This window comes from Pelodiscus sinensis, chromosome 5, assembly GCF_049634645.1.
Source record: "Pelodiscus sinensis isolate JC-2024 chromosome 5, ASM4963464v1, whole genome shotgun sequence".
NCBI classification, from domain to species: domain Eukaryota; kingdom Metazoa; phylum Chordata; order Testudines; family Trionychidae; genus Pelodiscus; species Pelodiscus sinensis.
The window spans coordinates 65,531,653-65,549,389 of NC_134715.1; the positions used below are offsets into that span (position 1 = coordinate 65,531,653).

At 39.2% G+C, this 17,737-nt stretch overlaps 1 protein-coding gene across 4 annotated transcripts in view; it reads left to right on the top strand.

Moving 5' to 3' along the window:
• The window catches only part of PALLD (palladin, cytoskeletal associated protein), a 324,324-nt gene that overhangs the window by 147,138 nt on the left and 159,449 nt on the right, over positions 1–17,737 (top strand). For all 4 annotated transcript variants that reach the window (XM_075931128.1, XM_075931129.1, XM_014574906.3 and 1 more), the window contains 2 exons: positions 9,725–9,844; positions 11,756–12,101. In XM_075931128.1, coding sequence (XP_075787243.1) covers positions 9,725–9,844; positions 11,756–12,101 — 466 coding nt within the window. The remainder of the gene's footprint in view (positions 1–9,724; positions 9,845–11,755; positions 12,102–17,737) is intronic.

Here is a 17,737-nt window from a genome sequence, read left to right on the forward strand (position 1 = left end):
CATAAAATTTTTTTGCGTTGTATTTAGGAGCCCAGGCTCCATTGAAAGACAATGTGAGCACTGTTCCTAAATTTCTGTGGCACTACTACAGACTTTCTCCTTAATATGTCTTGTAGTAAAATGATTATACTAAAGTTATTGGGTTTTTTTTAGATTTTATTAAACAAAGTGGATCAGTGTGTTAAGTTCCTTTGGGAAAATGGAAATTATTTTTCTTTGAGGAATGAGCAGGGCAACACACAGACTGGTCCTTTGGACTGCAGACAGGGAAGACCAGCTAACACCATTAAGAGACCCAGCCCCCTACTCAGGGTGGAGAACAAGAGTCTCTAGCTCAGGCCTGTGCCTGAGGACAAGCAACCTCCTTTGTAAAGTGAACTACAAGAGCTAGGTGGAAGTGATTTTATATATATATATATAAATAAAATAGATGTTATAGCTAAAATGTAAGTAGAGTACAGCTGAAAGGATAGTACAGTAATAATTAAATTAATGGAGATGTCATCATTCCCCTTTATTCGGCTTTGGTGAGGCCACATCTGGAGTATTGTGTCCAGTTCTGGGCCCCCCACTACAAAAAGGATGTGGACACATTGGAGAGGGTCCAGCGGAGGGCAACCAAAATGATTAGGGGGCTGGAGCATATGACTTATGAGGAGAGGCTGAGGGACTTGGGTCTGTTTAGTCTGCAGAAGTGAAGAGTGAGGGGGGATTTGATAGCTGTTCTCAGTAGTGACAGATGGCAGAACAAGGAGCAACGGTCTCAAGTTGTGGTGGGAGAGGTCCAGGTTGGATATTAGGAAAAACTATTTCACTAGGAGGGTGGTGAAGCACTGGAATGGGTTACCTAGGGAAGTAGTGGAGTCTCCATCCCTAGAGGTGTTTAAGTCTCGGCTTGACAAAGCCCTGGCCGGGTTGATTTAGTTGGGATTGGTCCTGCCTAGAGCAGGGGGCTGGACTTGATGACCTTCTGAGGTCTCTTCCAGTTCTATGATTCTATGATTAACTACTACCTGTACAAAGATGGGGAAAGAGTAGGAGGGATTGTGACTCAGGAGACTGTCTCTCCTCCAGCTCTGTGTATTCTATTACACCATCATTGCTGTTCATGTGAGATTGTGTGCAAGTACAATTGTTGAATTAGCTTTTTCTGGCTTCTGCTAGTTCCGAAGATATTTCACATAGTGGGTCTAATTCTGCACCCAATAAAGCTAATGATAAAGCTTCCCCTAGTCTCAGCAGTGCAGGATCAGAGGATCTGTGTGTGTATAGTTAATATGACATATATTAATGGAATCTGCCCAAACAGGAAGAACTTTAACTTCATCTGTTGTGTGAGGAGCTGAATTTCAGAACTGATAAAACGTATAGAATGGCATTAGGACCCTTACAGCATTTTTTACAGTGAGCAGTTGAATTGATTCTAGAAAAATAGCTGCTACATCTTGTTGCAATGTGTTGTAACACTGATTCTAGGAAACCAGATAAAGCCAGGTGTGATGGAGATGTATGGGCCTCTGGTGCCTAGGCTCCAGGAATGTTACAAGCCAGAACAGTCCTCTGGCCCCGCTTGCCACCTCCGTGCACCTCCCCCAAAGTGTCTCCCGACCCTGCCTGCCACCCTTGGGTGATTTTTTTTTTTTAAAGAGCCTGGGATCCCCCAGCTGCCATCACTCCCACCAGCAGCACAAAGACAGCTTCCTGTCCACCTGCTCTGTGCCACTTCAAGATGTGGCTGGTAGCATTGCATGTTCCTGTAGTCCGGGGGAGGAGGAGGTCCGTGTCTCTGCGCACTGCCCTTATCCTGAGTAGGGATGTATGTGACTAGTCAACTACCCGATAAGCACAGGCTTATCGGGTAGTCGAGTCACAACTCATCTAGTTGCTTCCCCCCGCCCCTGTGCTGCCTCTGTATGAGAGGCACCAAGGGGGAAAGGGGAAAGAGCAAGAGCCAGTGCTGGGGGGAGCTGGCTTAAAAGCCAGTTTCACCCTAGCACTGTCTCTGCAGGGGAGCCAGAGGCACAGGTCCCATCTGTGCCTCTTCCTTTGAAATGTACAAGAGCCACAGGCAGCTCTTGTACATTTCAAAGGCAGAGGTTCAGCGAGATAGCATAGTAGATAAAACAATACCTGTTAAAGAAATGGCCCATAAACAAACAAATGTCAACTGTGGCTGAATGAAGACAATGAGATAAGTAAAGTGTGAGGAAGCGGACAAATTATGAAAACCTCTGCTAGTATGTGAGGTAGATGCAGTTTTGACAATTTTTTTAAAAATATTTTGATGCTATATATGTCTATGCAGTATTGTATGGCTAGTGTCCAGCTGTCACTAGAAACCTTAGAATGCAAATTTGGTGAGCCCTAGATGTTTATAGGTCAATAATAATGAAATAGGTGCAGAGATCACTATAAATTCACACAGCTGAGAGACTGTGAAGCAGGTTTTTCTTGTCACTGTGATGTTTTATCTGCCTAATGTGTTTTACACTCCTTTCTCTGTCTAGACAGAAATCAGCCTGCATCACAAATCTCTTCAGACTGTTTTGTGAATTAATAGATAGTCAGATTACTTAAAGCCAACATCACAGTTTGTCAAATTACCTGTCCTGTACTTCTTTCTTTGACATTTTGACTTTATGCTGATTGAATCCCTCAAAGAACAGTCTGCTTGGGGATGAAAAAAAAAAAAGCCTATAGAGTCATTTGCCAGCTGTTGATGCTTTAGCCATTACTCAGCTGTCTGGAGACAGCCACAAACCGTATTGAATTACTGTAAGGCAATTGTCTAAAGGCATGTAAGAAGAAAACTATATAAAATAATATTCTTACCTTTCTAGAAAATTGCTGCACATAAAATCTTTCAAACACAATGCTGCATAATTTAACCAAAACAAAATCAGAGAATTATCTTGGATTGTGCATTTTAGGTTTCATATGTTGCTACAGTAGCCTAAGCATGCAAGATTTCCAAGTATGGCTACATGAAGTTTAAAACTGAAAACTTCATGATGAAACTGAAACAAATAATGCAAGCATAACACAACTGCCCCAAAATTCAGCCTTGTCATAATGCAACCAATTCTCAGTTAATGAGTATATAAACATTATAGGGGGGACCCTAGCTGGAGTAGTGCCTCCTACAACTTGAGTGCTGTCCCAGTTAACCCTACCTAAGATTCTGGCTCTTCACTATGCAAAAGAAAAGACAACATGAGGTTGACAATATCTAAATTCAGAGGGGCAACTCAATAATTAGAAATAAAAGATAAATGTAAGATAAACTAAAGGTATCACTAGATTAGAGAAAGACACTATAATTGGATTAGAGACAATTGAATCCCCACCTTCTCTGCCACTCTGATCCACCTCCCTTCTTATACTACCTCTGTTTTCTTCTTTCAGCTCTCCTCTACAACCCCAGTATTTCTGCAGTGTTTTGTACTCTCATTGTCCTTGTCTTTGGTCATACTGCTCAGGCTGTGCTTGTATGTTGGTGCTTCCCAGTGAGGGGTGAGCTCTCTACAGATTGAACCTCCCTGGTCTGGCACCCTTGGAACCTGACCAGTTCTGAACAAGAGAGTTTGCTGGACCAGGGGAGATCACGCTTCCGGGTTCTCCCAGGGCTCCCCTCCTGGCTGCAGCCCCCAAACCAGTTGGGGGGCCCTGTTTCCAGCTGCCTGATCTACCAAGGTACCTGGCCTCTGCATATGCAGGCAGCCACTCCTGGGGCACCTGGCCACTGGCCCTGTGTGCGACTGGTTCTGTGGGTTATTGGCCTGCCAGATTGGCTCCACTCCCAGCCGCTCTCAACTGCTGCGGCTGGAGCTCTCTGGTCCAGCAACATCCATGGTTCTTTTGGACCATGAGTGTTGCTGGATTAGAGTGTCCCAGACTAGAGAGGTTCAACCTGTAGTTCTTTATGTTCTTGAGGACTTTATCATTGGAAAGGATCTCTTACAGCAATTTTTGTAAAGTATTTATAACATATTACAGTGACAGCTTTGTTACTTGTCACTCATTGGTACTCTACACAGCAGGAAGTATGAGAGAGCACGTTTTTTCCGACTTCCCTTACTCCTCATAAAATGAGGGTTACAGGACAGTGTAAGACATTATTTTGACATTAATTCAAAATATAACTGCCTGTAGTATAGACATGGACTATGTTATTTTGGAATAACATTAGCTACGCTGAAATAACACTGCTGTGTAGAGATAGCCAAGGACAGGTGGGAGTCAGGAGTGTGTGCCTGAAGACACAGGGCTATTGTGGCTGGGTGACAATGATGGTTAACAAAGTTTTCTGGTTAACAAAGTTCCAGATAACAGTTTTCACTGTAGCATATTTTAATAGTCATGTTGTGCTGCAACATGTATGTATTTAGTCGTATAACAGACTGCTTTGTAATTTCAAAATGTTCTCAACTCTTTTGTGAAATCCTAAAATTTAAGATTTCATCGCTGTACACATTAAGCATAAAGGAGTTAGTATCTGCATAGATTGAGACTTTGATAAGGTAGGAGAAAAAAATCTTAGTTGCCAACTTTTCCTCACCCAAAAACGGATCATAGCAAGAAGATTGAGTGGGTAATTTCTAGGAGCTGACTTTGTTTGTATGCTGCCACCAATAATAATCCCATTATTTTGTCTTGATTAAAATATTCAAGAATTAAGTGTTGGCTGGCATAGTGTCCTTAGGATGTATAAAACATCTGGTCATATCTTGTAAAAAGACCAATACCACTAAGAATGTATATTCCTGGTTTTCTCTCACTGAAAAGTCATTTTCTCATCCTGGTGCTAATATGGTGTCAGACCCTTCCCTAACTGTACCATTTTGCTAATCTTCACATCACCCCTTCAGTAAGAGCTGAACAAATATTTCATGGCTCCTATCTCAAGAACTATCTCCATAGTTAATCAATGCTGCATATCTTCTGAAATCTTGACACTGCACCTTTCAGATGGTGTAAAGCTTTAATCTCTAAGGATAAAATAACTTTCAAAATAACTTTCCTAGCATCTACACAAGACAACTGCTATATTGAAATTAAATCGAAATAGCAGAGAGCTTACTTAAAAATTGGTAAACCTCATTCCATGAGGAATAATGCCAATTTTGAAATTGCTATTTCGAAATAAGCACTGTGTAGACACTTATTTTGAAATAAAGGTCCTCCAGCCCTTCCCAGGGTGCCCTGCTGGCCGCCCTGGCCACAAGGTAACTTCTGACCTGAATCCCTGCTGGAACCAGTTCTGGCTGGCCTTAAATGCGATTCAGCTCTTTTGAAATGCACTTTGTGTTTAGACGTGTTATTTTGAAATAAAGTATTTCAAAATAACTATTTCAAAATTAGATATTTCGAAATAACGCTGTAGTCTAGACATACCCTAATTTTAGAGCTCATGAGGATGTGCTAAAATCACTCTGGAACTGCTATGAAGGTGGGAGGGGGAGTAATGTCATTAGAAAAACTGGAAAGACAGGGCACCAACTAAGATTTTTATTATTTTTGTTACCAAATGTTGAGTGTTTTCACAAGACTGAACTGATATTATCTATTGCTTTTATTTGAGGCTTTTCTTTGTCTTTGCTGTAACTCTGTGGTTTCTCATCACACTCAATTTTTTTCTGTTCTACACTCACTTGTTCCTCCCTGCCTTCCAGACAGATTCCCAATTTGCTAGACGGGACCTGTTGAGTGCATTCCTTTGTTAACCTGGAGTGACTCGCACACAGAGGACCAGGTCTAGAAATAGGAGACAGGTTTACAACTGACAGGGTTTTCACAGTGAAGAAAATAACCACTGTGCTTACCCACCCTTGCTTTTTATGGTAGAAACTGTAGCATTGGAACTATGAACTGCATAGAGCTATTGCTCTATACATTGCATCATGGCCAAAAACTTTGTTTTCCAGGATTACATATGAATGACCATGGAGGAAGCTGAAGATCAAAGTTGTAAATCAAAGCTTCAGATCAAAGAAAAGTGTCACCTTTTCTGTGATGCATACGCAAATTTTGCAAAGTCAATGCTCATCTCTGAAAAATACTACAATAGGAAGAAATTAGTAAAAATGCTCCAGAATCAGAACTCTAAAAACAGAAATACCAGCGTAGACATGGGTAGAGATTTGTTCCCTAAAGATCTAGTATGAATTGACTATTTGCAGGCATACTGGCTGGGGACAAGGGTATCTTAGTTACATTTAGTTCTCCTTTATTATGATTCTGACTCATAAGCAATAAATGAATGAAAAAAGATTAACCTGTAAAATTCAACCCTTCTTGTTATCCAACTGCCAAAATAATCAAGTGCTTGCTTGCTTCAGCATTTTACATGTTTCAGCGAACAGAATGCTTTTGTAATCGTTTAGTCAAGTGTTAAATATGTTCAAGGCCTGGAGAACAGTATTTCAGAACTGCTCTCTGGAACACATTTCTGTAATGAAATTGTCAGCTGATGATTGCTGGAAATAGAACAGACATTATTTACTTCATATTGCCAGATTTTATTTAACTCAACAACAGGAAAAGAAATAATTGTGCAAAATCAGTATTTAAAACTTAACTAAATATAGAAAACCAGCCATTCAACTCCTATCATGGGAGTTAGTTTCCTAATTCCTACATACAGTAAACCTACATTTTGGTCCACTGCTTTATACAAATATTTGCTAATATATCCTTTTGCAAGGATTCTGAGTGGGACAGTCAGGGTATGTCTACACTAGCTCGTTAGTTCGAGCTAGGTAGGCAAATGAGGGCAACCGGAGTTGCAAATGGAGCCCGGGATTTAAATATCCCAGGCTTCATTTGCATGTCCCTGGGCGCTGCCATTTTTAAATCCCCCCTTAGTCCGAACTAACTGCCCGAATTAAACGTTAATTCGAACTAACTCCTTAGTTCGAATTAACTGTTACTCCTCGTGGAATGACATACCCTCATAGTCTTGGTTTTTGAGAACAAATCCACTGGCCAGTAGCATAGAGTTGCTTACTACCCCAATCCCAAATATTTTTTTAATTAGACAGATTCTCTTGAAGTTTCTGAGACTACCATGACCTAACTTTTTAACCAGTTTTCTCATGATTTTGTCATAATGGTACATTGAAAATACACAAATCTATTTGTCCTATCATCCAGCACAGGAATAGCTAGTCTGTAAAATCTAGTAATTACTTTTATGCAAGTTTTATTATTAATGCAATATAGTATTTGCAAATATTTTACTTAAATATACAAAATGTTTCATTGCAAAATATATAGTAAATTAAATCAACCCATTATTGAGAATTCGTAATTCTTCCTCTGTTAATTACTTTAAGAAAGTATTCAATTTCTTAAAGGATATCCTGTTGTCTTGTTACATAAGCACTTACAGAAATAAGATAATTCTGCTAGATGACTTAGTATCATGTCCAGTAACACGTGTGATAAATGTGTTTGCCATATCCACTTGTTATACTGAAATATTCAGTACTTGGAATTCTCCTATTCTTTTAACAGGAAACTAATTACCATGGTTTCTATATCAAATTCCATTCCAAGGGATTGTTACCTCTTTTTGGATTCATGTGTAGTTAACAATGTATGATAAAGTGACTTTTATATTATCCACTTGCTAAAACACACCAGCACTCAGAAAAGTCTGACCTCAGAAGTTCAAAACCAAGCTTGTGTTACCCATTACTTATCTGATAAGGCCTTTCTGAGTCATTAATCTTTATCTGGGTAAGATAAAATCCAGCACGCTACAGTACTTACCAGACACCTTTACTACAATTACACAGAATGACTGCTCTGGCTAACCTCTCTTCTTCCCTCTCCCCCCCCCCCCCCCCCCCAAAAAAAAAGGTGTTTTATGGACTGGAAAAAAATAAATATGTTAAGATTCTATGCTCCACTTTTAATTAGTCATTCATTTTCAGCCTATCTCCAACACAGGAAATCTTTGGATACATGATAATTTCAAAAAGGAAAAACCATTTAACTTTGATTGCTGCCTCAATGAAACTTTTAAGAATGACTCCCAAAGCTTCATCACTTAAATTTAAAGAAAACATTAATAAATGACTCAGCCTTGTTGTACTCTTTTCCACACACATGTATCTCACATGAAAGTCAATATTCTGCTACTTTTTCCAATTCAATATTCTGCTACTTTTTCCAATTCTACTGGTTGCCAATTTGTAGCATTTGGTAATCAGATGAATATGCAGAGTTCAAAATTCGAGAGCAAAAATGTTTAATTTGAAGCAAGGTCTTGGCAAAATGTGGTATGTGTTAATGATACATCTCCTCTGTGAAGGGAAGGAAAGGTATTAAAAATAGATGTTTTGAAAGGAAGCTTTTAAGGCTACTTACGTTGGTGTAACTAAGTCACCCAGGTGTGTGAAAAATCTGCACCCTGAGTGATGTGGTTATACCAACCTAATCTCCACTGGGGACAGCACTGTGTAAACAGGAGGTCTTTTCCTGTTGACATAGCTACCACTTCTCCTGGAAGCGGATTAACTGTGCTGACAGACGCAGCTCTCCTATTGACATAGTGTTTTTTACTGAAGTGCTACAGCTTTATGACCCCAGCATTTTAAGTGTAGATTCCCCTAGTTATCTAGAGCAGCCTTAATCTAAAACTAACTATTCATAAGAACTGTGCAAAATTGCGATTATTTAAATCTGCTTCCAGAAACTATAGTAGAATTAGCAATACTGTGTATCAGCCTTTTCTTTATAGCTTACCATATTGTGTACAGTTACAATAAGAAATAAAATAGGGTGACTTCCTCGGAGAAACTTGAAAATATAGCTCAATTAATCAAAAATATTACCATTACATTGAATGAGACTGATGAAAATAAGGAGACTTTATCCATGGTAACGTAATACCTACAGCTAAGATAAATTTGAGACTCGAATAATACTAAACTTAAGGTAAACTTGGCCTTTCATGCAGGTTTTCTAACTTCTGCCCTTCTATAGTTAGGGAGCACATGGCCAAATTTTAGTCTCATTGACGTTGATGGCAAAACACCTGTTGACTTCAGTGCAACCAGATCTTGATGTGCTTGTAAAGGGTTATCGAGAATAAACCAGTGTCTGAAGAGTAGCCAGGCGCAATACAAAGAGCTAAATGTTCAACCCAAACTGATTTTCTTCAAATGAAGGAGACTTCTGTATTTTTATATGCGTTGTCAGATTTTTAAAAGGTATCTGTTTTATAGTGCTTTGCTCGATGTCAAAGAATTCTGCTATTTCTTACACTTTTAAAAATGCAAGATTTTGGAAGTAGAGGAGGAGGGACAGGTAATATTGTCGTCTTCAGGCAAAAAGAGATTAGGTATGATTTGGATTAAAGTATGCAAGCTGTGTTTGACTATGGAAACCGAATTGTTAGATTTGTGTATGCAAAAGGCATTTGTGGACAAAATCAACTTTTGTATACACAAATATAGGTATGAAAAAATGTGGATGTGAAAAATGGACAATTTTAGGCCACTTGGAAAACAGATTTATTGAGCTATATGTTAAGGATATTCAACCTTTTTAAAGCAATGTACTTGGAGTGATTATATGGATTTCCTATGTTCCTTTGCTTTAAGATCATTTGACCCTTAGTCTTCTGTCCTATAATGCACTGGGATATTAAATGCCCAACTTCATGTACAGCCCCTTACATAGAGGATCATTGGTTTGTTCCTCTGTTCATTTCTAGAAGAGATATGTACATTGGTGATTGCAGAGACTTTTCCTGAAGATGCAGGAACCTTCACATGCACAACAACAAACGAATATGGATCAGTGACAAGCAGTGCGCAACTTACTGTCTGCTCAGGTATGTGTCAAAAGGGGAAAAGAAATGTATATTGGAATGCTTAGATAGTTGAACTTATGTGACATCTGTGCAGTTATCTGGCTACTTTGCAGAAAACAGATGCTTCAAGACAGAGTTTGTTTTGGAAACTTCTTGCTGCATCTTCTGTTCTATCTCTGTGTGAGTCTTCTGACATCTTCCAGCGCATACTGATTACTTTCTGAATCTGAAAGCTGTCCTTAATGGAGATAAGAGAAGGCTATTCTGTTTATCCTAAAAATACATTTAAAAAGGAGCCATAATGGACTCTAGTAAATCTTTTCAGAAATCCAGCTGCTAATTGAGAGGGTCAACTACTATCAAGCAGCTGCAGCTGAATCAGAGGTGCCTTTTCCTGCAGCAATGCAGACAAATGTGAACACTGAACCTAAAAACTCCCACAGAGGAGTAAAACAAAAAAAAGCAGCTAAAGTGTTAATGAAAGGGATGACTATGAAGTATTGTGAACATGGTAAAGTAACTATAAAGAAAATTCCAAGGAAAATACCAAATAGAAATGGGTTTGAATAAATAGAACCCTAAAGAATAAACAGCTGGAGTGAAATGTATGACAGTCAAAAGTCAAAGCAGTCAAAAGTCTGTTATTTCTTCAAGTTATGCATTAGGAAATACTTTCTAACTATAAGCATAGTTAAATGCTGAAATAGGCTTCCGAAAGAGGCAGTGGAATCCTCATCACTGGATGTTTTTAAGAACAGCTTAGATAAATACCTGTCAGGGAGTACTTGGTCCTGCCTCACACAGGGGGCTCAGTTGGATGACCTTTTGTCACCTTTGTGATTCTGTAATTTATGTTTATTAGAATGTGCCTGTCCCAGCCTCTTAATACAAGAAATAATTTTTAAAAAGAAACTTAAACATAGGTCTATTGATCAGTGCTCAGTACTAAATTCAACAACCCACAGAAATAAATCCAATGAATACCCCTGCTGGAGCACACTTAGTGGTTTATGTAGGGGATTTTTTCTGGCAACTAAGTCAAATGACTGAAATACTAGAAAACCTGAGTTCTATTTCCAGCTCTGTCAATGGTGTCCAGTGTGATCTTGGGCTTGGGCTAGTCACCCAAATTCTTGAGGCTGACTTATCTCATCTATAAAATGAAAGAAAATGCTTATTTAATGGATGAAGCTACGTTGCAAAGTCTGTTACCATCCTCAGATAGAACTGACCACGTGAGTGCCAGAATTACAGTTTGTTGGTTTCTTAATAATTAATTTATGTATATGAAACCCCGTTAGAAAAAATAAGATAACCAAGCTGGACAGATTGTTTAACATCAAAACTCTGAGGCTAGATGGCAGCAAAAGCAAAAATAAAATAGATGAAGTTATGCTGGCAAAAATTAAAATAAAATCCTTGTGTTTTTTATGTAAAATTTGAAGTAGAAATTCAAGCCTTTAAGTTTTGGATTATACTAACAGCTCACATACGTGTTGTTGAATATGTGCAATGACTGCTAACAAAATTCCAATATAGGCAATTCATTCAGGCTGCTGTTCTTGAATAACTGTAGGTCATTCATTCTTAACTGGTGATTATTCCACCGGCATCATGAGTAGTTAGGCATGAAAAGTTTGTAGCATATCTAATTTGGCATGAATATTTGTGTGAACTTCAGAAAGAGTATCCAGCTGATGCAGCCACTGTATATAACACAAGTGAAGTGATCTCATCTTGAATGAACTAGAAGCATACTGTGAATATGTGTTGAAGCATATGTTATGTAGTTTGAATACAAGTTGTTTAACAGGATCATAGAATCATAGAATAATAGGACTGGAAGGGACCTCAAGAGGTCATCGAGTCCAGCCCCCCGCCCTCAAGGCAGGACCAAGCTCCACCTACACCATCTTTTTTGTTTTGTTTTAGCCATCTCTGAAAGCTCTAGCCATGAGTTGTCAACAGGAGAATCTAGCAGTGATGATTTCCAACATTTCCCACCTCCCCCTCCAGTTCTTGAGATTAGTTCTCTTGAGCTTCCTCCAAAGAAGCATACAGACAGCCAACAGGTGAACAACACTGAGTTTAGGCCCAACGTAGCAGCCGTTCAGTTACAGCTCAATTCTGCTGAGAAGCAAACCAACGGCATCCACTCCAGTCATGGAGCAAATGGAGAGATTAACAGCAAAGCCAAGAGAGAGAAATCTGCTCCAGCTCCTTCTGTCCTGCTTTCCCCCACAAAGGAACCACCACCAGTCCTTGCCAAACCAAAGCTGTGAGTATTACTGCATGATTTTTATTCTTCCTTTCTAAATTTGTTGGCTGTTGAAAGCAAACCTTCTGCCCTAGCACCATTGTGTGTTAGACACGTAATGGCCAGAACTGTGACTATCTTTTAATTTTTCTCACTGATATGGATTAAATCCTAAGCAGCTGAGTCCATGATGATCCATGTACTTTGTCTTAAAATCATACCAAATGAAAGTATGTTATAACTTATGTTGTTCTTAGTATTTTAAGTGAAAGCTACAAAACAAAAGAGATTCAGATTGATGTCTGGTACTCTGCCTTTTATTCAGTCATTTGTGCTTAAATGTTTTATTGATCTAAAACTCTTGCATAACACCACTTCTCCCATAACTGAGTATTATTTGACTAACCATTTTTATGGTAAAACTTAAAAAACAACAAATAGTCTGATAGCACTTTATAGACTAACAAAACATGTAGATAGTATCACAATTGCTAGCTCTCCAAATACGCAAGCTTTTGTACATTATTTCTCTTGCCATATGATAATAAAACATGAACAATTTCCACTGACATTGATAAAAGTGAAGAGCTATATAATATGATAGAAACTTGTACAAGATAGGAAAGATGGGTGTAAAAAATTACAACAGATAAAATCCTTGCATTTATGACCTTATATCAATGACACTACAAATTATACTTCATGCTAAACATCAGTTTGGCTTTTGTTCTATGCATAGTCTTGTTTATATTTAAAACTTACAATTGCAGATCTATATCAATTAGGGGAGTGATGTTTTTTGTTTCTTTGTTTAAACTGATTTTGCTATGTCAGCATAAACCCTAGCATAGAGACATATATACACATGTAAAAGTGCTTTTGATGGTGTAGTTAACTCTGATTCTCCAAGAGACATTAGGAAAAGCAGTTTTATGCCAATGCATGCTACATCTATTCTTTGAAATATATCAGTATATGTACTGGCATAGTGTAGACGAATGTTTGTGTTCTGGATCAGTACTGCCAGGAATTGTTGTACCCTGAAAGTCTAATTTGAAAGTATTAGAAACAGGGCAGAGTGGTACATATCTAAAAGAGAGGTGTGGTTTTTTTGTTTGTTTGGGGTTTTTTTGCCCTTGAGTTACTTTTTTAAAATGAGGACAAAGAAATGTCAGCCATGCAAAGTCTTATGTTTACCAGGTGCTGTTTCATCCTTTTTGTTTTTTCTTTTTTTACAATGGGTGTGGTGACTTGTGAATTCACAACTGGCCAAAACCAAAAGAACCATTCTGATCAGTGGACTATTACAAGGTACTAATTAGAAGTAATGCATTGAGAACCATTGGTAGACTCAAGTGAGAGATATGAGATATTGCTTGTGTATGTTAGGCCACGTCTATGCTACATGATAAGGCTGAAATTATTAAGGTCAGTTTTTAGCGCCTGATTTTGTCCAGTCAAAGGTTCATGTCCCCACTGAACACAAGAATTCAATGTATTTGGAAGTAGCACATTCTCAGTAAGTTGGTTACCGTTGACTTTGCGAGTGATGCACTGTGGGTAGCTATCCCATAGTACCTGTACTCCTTTGCATTCTGGGTTATGCTCCCAGTGCATGCTGGGATTAAAACTGAGTCATGAGTGGTTGTGAGTACATATTGGAAGCATCCCATAATGCACTCGTTTCCTTTCTTCCCCCTGCAGTGACAGTCTATTTGTACCCATTTTTTTCTTGTTGATTATCTGCACAGACGCTATAGCGTGAGCATGGAACCCACTGTGGATCTTGTTTAGCATCAAAGCTTTATGATGCTCATGTTAACCTTGGTGTGTCTAATGCTGGAGTATGTCCAGAGTATATCCAGGGTCCACTGGAACGAGGAAGAATCTCAGGAAGCAATGAACATACTCTTCTGCAAAGGATTTGAGTTGAGCAAATTGCAAATGCTGCTGGCATTCAATCCTTTGTATGCAATGGAATGCCAGTTCTGATGCCATGAAATAAACACATTGTGATGCAGGTACGGGGCACTTTTGCATGCATAAAGTCACTTTCATGGAACTTTGTGAATTGTTTTGCCCTTCCCTGAAGTGCAAACATACCAGAATGAGACCTGTTCGGACAGTGGAGAAGCAAGTGGCAATAGCCCTGTGGAAGCTTGCAATGCCACAAAACTAGCAGTCAGTTGGGAATCAGTTCAGGGTGGGAAAATCTACAGTGGGTGCTGTTGTGATCCAAGTAGACAAGGCAATCAGTACCCTTCTGGTACAGAGTGTAATGCCTCTCTGAAATGTGGAGGACATAGTGGAGGGCTTTGCTGAGCTGGGGTTCCCTAACTGTGGTGGGGCAAAGATGAAACATGCATCCCTGTCTTGGTACCTGACCACCTTGCAAAGGAGTACATAAACCAAAAAAAGTACTTCTCAGTGCTGCCAGGGGCTGGTGGATCAGAAGGGCCATTTCACTGACATCAACCTGGGATGGGATGCATCTTTAGAAACTCCTGCCTGTTTGGCAAGCTACAAGCTGGAACTTTTTTCCCTGACCTGAAAATTACAATTGGAGATGTTGAAATGCCAATAGTGATACTTGGTGATGCAACCTACCCCTTGCTCATGAAGCCGTACACGGGCAGCCTGGACCACAGCAAGGAGCTGTTCAACTACAGAACTATTTCTGGTGTATTGAGTGTTATTTGTCTGCATGTCTGTGAAATGCAGACAGAACAGTTTTGTGGCCATTTAAAAGGAGGATGAGTGGCTTTGGCAGACGTTTTTGGTAGAAGAAGTAGAAGTAGTGCTGGCAAAGCCTCGGACTCCTTAAATTGCTCTGAGTGGTGCTGAGGGCCGAGTGTCCCCATCCCATCCCTTCTGGGAGCACAGAGCCAGCCCCTGCGACTTGCCCAGGGGCCTGACAAGTGTGTCAACCCCACTGAGTCAAAGCTTTACTGCACTGCTTAGAGGGATTGATCAATTGTAGCCCCTGTATAAGGAGCATGCTACAACTGGCCTCCAGGAGCTGGGTCACTGCCCAAAGGAATTTGGCCCACCCCCTGGGCCTTTGCCCTGCTCACTAAAGATTAATATCCTAACCTATGCATTTACGCATCCATCCATCGTCACCTCAATTAAATACAAAATTAAGTTTTTGAATAGCGGTAGACCATAATTAAAATCCAGACTGCCAAAAACCCAAGTCTAATTAGTAACCTGACATTGAAAAGTATGGTTTAATTGCAGATCTAAAATAATTGTGCCCAAATTACTGCTTTGGGCAGGCTCTACGTTTTTTTAATCAAGATTCAACATCAGTGCCACTGGAGAGGAGCTTATCACCACAGAAATATGAGAAACACAGGAGATTAGTAGAGAGCAGTGAGGAAAAACAATCTCCCAGCATTATGACTTTTTTCCCCTTATATTCATGTGTCATTTCTACAGTCCAGATGAGCTGATCTTACCTTCCTATATTCTGGATTTGTGGCACTATAGTAAATTCTTTCTACAAAATTATTACCCAACAGCTAACATGATTATTTCATTTGCCAGTGTAATTGGATTTATTGTATTCACAAGTAAAAATATCTAATCCTCTGAAGCCCAGTATATACTCTTACAAAAAAAAGTTATGATAGAGTTGAGGTTGAGAGTTTATATCAGTAAGGCAAGAGTAACTAACACATTATAAGGAAGTTGTAATTACCCCAAAGCCAAATGTTACAAAGTCAGGAAATTCAGAGTTAAGTTTGTACTTAAAAGAAATCCAAACAAGATAAGATTAAAAATGCATTATTAAGGTACTTGAGAGAAACGAGGTCTGTGGGATAATATCTTTTATTGAACAAACTTCTATTTGTGAGAGAAACAAGCTAGCAGCAGAAGCTGGTCCAATAAAAGCTATTACCTCACCTCATCTCTTATATCCTGGGACCAACATGGCTATAAAAACACTATTAAGGCACTGACATGAAGACACATTTTCCCCCTTTCATGACATCACTGAAGGGGGGGAGGGAGTTAAGATGTCTTAATTGTGCCTTTCTTGTTTTTAAATCCTAGAGTGAGATGCTGTGCTATAGTATAGACCTTGCCCAGGCTTTGCAACCTAGGGGGAGCTGAGGGGCCAAAGTGGCTTTAAGCCACCATTACACCCTACTGATTGTGCACTGTTCTTATTGGCTACGTCTACACTGGCCCCAAATTCCGGAAAAGGGATGCAAAGCAGGTAAGTCAGAATAGGGAAATCCGCGGGAGATTTAAATATCCCCCGCGGATTTAAATAAACATGTCCGCCGCTTTTTTTCCGGTTTGGGGAAAAGCCGGAAAAAAAGTGTCTAGACTGGCGCGATCCTCCGGAATAAAGCCCTTTTCCGGAGGATCTCTTATTCCGGAGGATCGCGCCAGTCTAGACGCTTTTTTTCCGGCTTTTCCCCAAGCTGGAAAAAAAGCGGCTGACATGTTTATTTAAATCCCGCGGGGGATATTTAAATCCCCCGCGGATTTCCCTATTCTGATTTACCTGCTTTGCATCCCTTTTCCGGAATTTGGGGCCAGTGTAGACGTAGCCAATGTGTTTGCTTTTATTTTAAGTGTAACCTTTACTCTGAATTTCCTGGGTTTTTAACACTTTGGTTTGGGATAATTAAAGCATCGCTGTAATGTGTTTTACTCTTATGTTACTGACATACTCAACATCAACACCACCTAAATGTCATGTTTTGTTTGTATGGGAGCAGAGGAAGATTGGCAGGAAATGTCTTTAGTATGCTTAAGTTTATTAAAAAAATTATACCTACTACTAAATAAGAAATATTATTTTATTTTAGTTTATTTTATTTTATTTTTCAGGACAGATTCATCAGTACAATAAACTAGCCGAAGTAAATCAAGCCAGTTAATTTTAGTTTACAGCTACTTTGCATCACCAGTGAAGTCCAAAGCAGTCCAAATGTATTGGTAAATCTGGCCCTTAATTTGTAATTGATGTGTTGGTTTCAAGGGCTTTAATAGTGAAACTGGTGTTGTGTTAAGGCAAGGTAGGAGAGCGCTCAGTCTCTGCGTACCAATGTGTCCAGATAGTAAGGGCTCATGTGTACTCCTGCCTCAGTTTCCCCAGAAGCATTCCTTCAGTGTGTAGTGGGGCTGAGGAAGTAATTTTTCAGGGGCAAGTCTTTCAAGCACTGACATCTAAGCTAGTAAGCAGACACAGAATCTCTGAAAAGCAATGACACTTGGCCCAGTATTCTGTCAATAAGAACTCCTGTTACATGCATATAGCTTACTGATTTAAAAATCATTTGGCAAGGCATGAAGTGGGAAAAGTGATGACTTTGTCGTAAGCAGAAAATACCAAAGTAATATTTGTCTTTCATTTAAAACTTATGCTGTACTATGTTTCCATTCAAACTATTAATAGTTTGAAAGCAAATAGAGACAGTAAAGTGCACATAGCAAATAGAACCCTGCTGATATGTTCTATTTTGATAAAACACAAACTGCATTGATGTTATATGGTGTGAAGCTAGTAACCCAGGTCATACATTCCACTCTAAACGTTTATGGAATTTTTGTTCAGTAGCAGATGGAGCATGAGGACAAAGACATGGAATCTTTATGGGTATAAAACTAAATCGTTTTTATTACATAGTCCATATTTC